The sequence below is a fragment of the Mytilus edulis genome, chromosome 8 (assembly GCF_963676685.1).
Source record: "Mytilus edulis chromosome 8, xbMytEdul2.2, whole genome shotgun sequence".
Lineage (NCBI taxonomy): Eukaryota > Metazoa > Mollusca > Bivalvia > Mytilida > Mytilidae > Mytilus > Mytilus edulis.
In genome coordinates, this window is record NC_092351.1 from 46,980,249 (window position 1) to 46,984,965 (window position 4,717).

General features: G+C 31.0%; 1 protein-coding gene across 1 annotated transcript; it reads left to right on the top strand.

Annotated features, from left to right (window-relative positions):
- Nucleotides 1-3,622, top strand: LOC139484138 (fibropellin-3-like). Its single transcript, XM_071267866.1, has 4 exons — nucleotides 1-220; nucleotides 1,314-1,427; nucleotides 2,193-2,306; nucleotides 3,489-3,622. The coding sequence occupies exons 1-4, from the start codon at nucleotides 1-3 to the stop codon at nucleotides 3,620-3,622; spliced, it is 582 nt and encodes a 193-aa protein (XP_071123967.1).
- The last annotated feature ends 1,095 nt before the right edge of the window (nucleotides 3,623-4,717 follow it).

The following is a 4,717-nucleotide window of genomic DNA, read 5'->3' on the forward strand; positions in this document are numbered from 1 at the left end:
ATGACAATAACTAATTCAACGTATGGGAGAAATGATGGAACAACGTGCGCCGATGGCCATGGTCCATACTCCAGTGGTTTTCTTTGCACCATCGACTCAACAGATTGGGTCACACAAATATGTCAGAACAAGCAGACCTGTTCCTTTGAACCAAGATCCATTGGTATTGACCCATGCCCAAATAAATATAAATACATGACAGTTTCGTACACATGTTCAGGTAAACAATTGAGCGTAATATATTTCTGTTTATATAATCCTAGTGCAACTTCTTAAACAACATTCATGAAAGGACATACAATCTATTTGATGAAAGTACCCCAAAAAACAACACAGTCACTTAAAACTGATGGGTGAATCAACGATTAACTGATTTATATTTAATAAATATACGATTGATAGCATTTAAGATTCTCTGAAAACAAAACATTTCGTGGATACACGATTACAGTATTTCTTGTCGTTTTCACATGCTTCTGTCTAAGAGTTATAACAGACACGTTATATGACAACATGGTTCATTCATTTGATAAAAGACAGTGCATAGATGTCCGTGTTCCAATATACTTTTAAGAATAATCTTCAAAAATCCAAACACAATACTTTTTATCTACTAAAAGTATACCGGCATTATTGAAAAATGAATCAACGATCTACAATATCGAACTGAAATTCATTTCTAGCAAAATTTCGTATTTTGCAAAAAGACAAAAATATTCACCTCAAAGAAGGTAAAATGCAATATTCAAACGCATTATATCTTATATGACATGCTAGAATATCAGTATGATCGATAAAAAATGAAAATTAAAAGAGCTTTGAAATTAGATCAAACTCCATTGAAGACATGTTTTGATATGCGACAAATTGCATATAAGAGTAACGGCGAGAATGAAGGTGAAAAGCCACAACTTTCCTATAAAAGAAACAAAACTTTAATGCTTTGTTTTGAAGTTACTTGTTAAAAGTTTGAATTTCATGACGATGTGTTTCTTCTAGAATACATCAACTTGGTGTTGGCTTATAAGTAAACATGTTTATCGAAACTTTTGACTGCTGAACACAATTTTGACTGTTATGCTTATGCAAAATATGTTCAACACAAAGATATGATACGGGTAAAAGAAAATTGTACATACATGTTCACACAAATCATTCGTGTCATTGTTTTGTTTTTAAAATCCATTTTACAGTCGGATTCTTTTCAGGTCAACAAGAATATCCCAACTATCAACAACGGATAGTATTATTTATATCTGACAATTGTCGTTTCATGTATCAACTAAGTTTCATCATATACATTTTAATTTTAGATGTTGATGAGTGTGCTTCACTTCCATGTAAAAATGGTGGAACATGTGCAGATATGGTCAATGGATATATTTGTACCTGTAACTTGGGATACACAGGACTTCAATGTGAAGAAAGTATGCACTATATTTAGAATTAAACGAAAGTATATGCCTGCGCTGATTGTGCTTGAAATCATAATTTATATTGTTCGAAGTATTTTTATTTGTGGTATTTATTGAAGAAGTATATCGAATAGAATTCGAATTGTCTCATTTAAATTATAAAAAAAAGTCGAAGAAGAGTTGTTTAGGTGTTTTCCATGGAAACCTCCCGACAACAAACATGATCACATGGATCTATAAATAAATATAAACCTGAGCGATAGAGGGCATCGTTATTTGATGTCCTTTAATGAAATAAAACAATATTACAAATACCATTGAAATGCACGATAAACCTCTCCGCAGTATACATGATCATATAAATGTATATATAAATAAAAAAAACCGGAGTAATACATGCAATTGAGGGGCGTTTGGTGTCCTTTAGATTTAAAATTTATTACAAATAACGTGGAATAATGACGACGTACAAACCTCTTTGAATTTTAAAGGTTTTCATTGAAATATTATGGGGTCATTGGGTACATGTTTGTATGTAGTTACAAGTATCATCTTATAGGTATTTTAAGTTTTATATCAAGATTATACACAGTTTTCTAGGATGAACATGATATTTTTAGAGGGTGTTTTTTTTTCTCTTGGATTTTGGAAAGTATTATGCATTTAATATTATAATGAAATAACACGAATAAAGTTGAATGCAGCGTAATGTTTTAAACACATTTCAAAACATATTTTTTTTCTGAATGTATAAGAAAATGGCTACTTCATTTTTAGATATTGACGAATGCGCTTCAACTCCGTGTCCAAATGGTGGAACATGTGCAGATTTGATCAATAGATACACTTGCACTTGTGATTCAGGATACACAGGAATTCTCTGTGCCGAATGTAAGTGAAACCTTAAAAAAATACATTCCAGGAAAAATCTTGTTGAAGTGTTTATTACAAAAGCGCACCATTGACTTTCAGTTCAATTTTCAAAAAAATGAATGCAATTTTGAAGGTAATTTATATGTAATTAAAAGTCTAACAACTCCATTTAACAGCTGCGAGTATGGTACTTGTACATTTTCATGATATATTAAATTGCCCATTTGAGAAAGAAAAGTGCACATAGTTTTTAATTTCTTACGATAGACGAATTTTCAATGATCATGTTAGGGTTTTATATTTATTATCCGGTAGTTTTCAATGCGAATCAGTGGGTATTTCAAATAGAATATAATATTGAAATATATGGAATGAGCTATATTATCAATTGGTAGGTTTTGACCGAGTAGTAGTAGTTATACATATGTTACATCAAGTTTAAAGCAAAAACACATTCTAAATGCATTTGGTCCGAGACCACAATTGTCGTCGGTTGATTTTCGTTGTTCACGAATATAGTCCCTATTGTGTACAGTGAGTTACTTGCCATTAATTTGTATACCCCTTTCAATTTTTTTTCTCCATGTATAATGCCTCAAATTATAAGAAAGGGGGGGGGGGGGTGAAACTACACTGTAAAAAAAATTAGGTCCAGAAAGTAGTGATTTGGTCCAGCTGATAAAGGTTACAAATTAGCACTTCGGAAGCTGTCAAAAGATTTCAAGACACCCTAAACATAAAATTGTCCGTATTTTGAGTTAGAGCTGATGAAGTTTTCTATAATTTTGATTTAATTTGTCCCAAACGTAATACAACACACTGTAAAAGTTTCTTTGAGAAAGCGCAGGTGGAATTTTTTTTTTATTTTCATTTATGTTCTAAAAGAAATGCACTACGAAATAATTGTGGTCTCAGAACATGTGACTGAATGTCAATCTCGACTACACGTATCTATCGAATCAATAGATACACTAGTGACTGTAGTTTTTGATATTAGGAAAATGAATAAATTGAAATGCCGCAAAATATTTGGAACTTAGAATTTATAGATTTACGTGTCTGAAGCAGTTTATATAATAATATTACAATTAACAAATGATTAATAACTTACACTAAAGACGTCACAATCGAAGTGTTCCTTGGTCTTTTAAACAATTATTACTATGTACATCCTGTTCAATGTTCAAATGTATTTTGTAGATATTGATGAATGCGCATCAAGTCCATGTCAGCATGGCGGAATATGTACAGATGGAATCTATGGATACATCTGTACCTGTCACTACACGAAAAGGCAGATTTACAACAATTTGGACAGTCATGTAAATGTTTGACAAATGTAACTACTTTTCTGCAAGATATATTTGCGGACCTGCTAATGTATATGTAAATGAATTATTCCTTTGACATTATTTAGGAGGTCGTCAAAGATATGCTAAAGATAATTATTTTATTTCCATAGCTTTAGTCATCCTCCAAAGATATGTAAAGAAATGCCATAGATTTGCATGCACTTTCCAAGATAGGAGATATATGCAAAGTTTAAAATTTGCATAACTGATTTACAGAGGTGTGGGCAGTTTTGAGAGACCGCGGTTTATAAAACATTTACGACCAATGTAAATGCTGACAAATGTTTGTGTTATATTTGCAAACGTTTGTCGATATCGTTCATGTATGTAAAGAAATGTATTTTTTTTACTAATACTTTACAGTATTATAGTTATTTTGATAAATATTGATATTTGCAACATATCTTTACAGACGTACGCAAAGTTTTGAGAGACCGCGGTTTATAAAACATTTACAACCAATGTAAATGCTGTCAAATGTTTGTGTAATATTTGCAAACGTTTGTCGATATCGTTCATGTATGTAAAGAAATGTATTTTATTTACTAATACTTTGCAGTATTATAGTTATTTTGATAAATATTGATATTTGCAACATATCTTTACAGACGTATGCAAAGTTTTGAGAGACCGCGGTTTATAAAACATTTACAACCAATGTAAATGCTGTCAAATGTTTGTGTAATATTTGCAAACGTTTGTGGATATCGTTCACGTATGTAAAGAAATGTATTTTATTTACTAATACTTTCCAGTATTGTAGTTATTTTGATAAATATTGATATTTGCAATATATCTTTACACACGTGTGCAAAGTTTTGAGAGACCGCGGTTTATAAAACATTTACAACCAATGTAAATGCTGTCAAATGTTTGTGTAATATTTGCAAACGTTTGTCGATATCGTTCACGTATGTAAAGAAATGTATTTTATTTACTAATACTTTCCAGTATTGTAGTTATTTTGATAAATATTGATATTTGCAACACATCTTTACAGACGTATGCAAAGTTTTGAGAGACCACGGTTTATAAAACATTTACAACCAATGTAAATGCTGTCAAATGTTTGTGTAA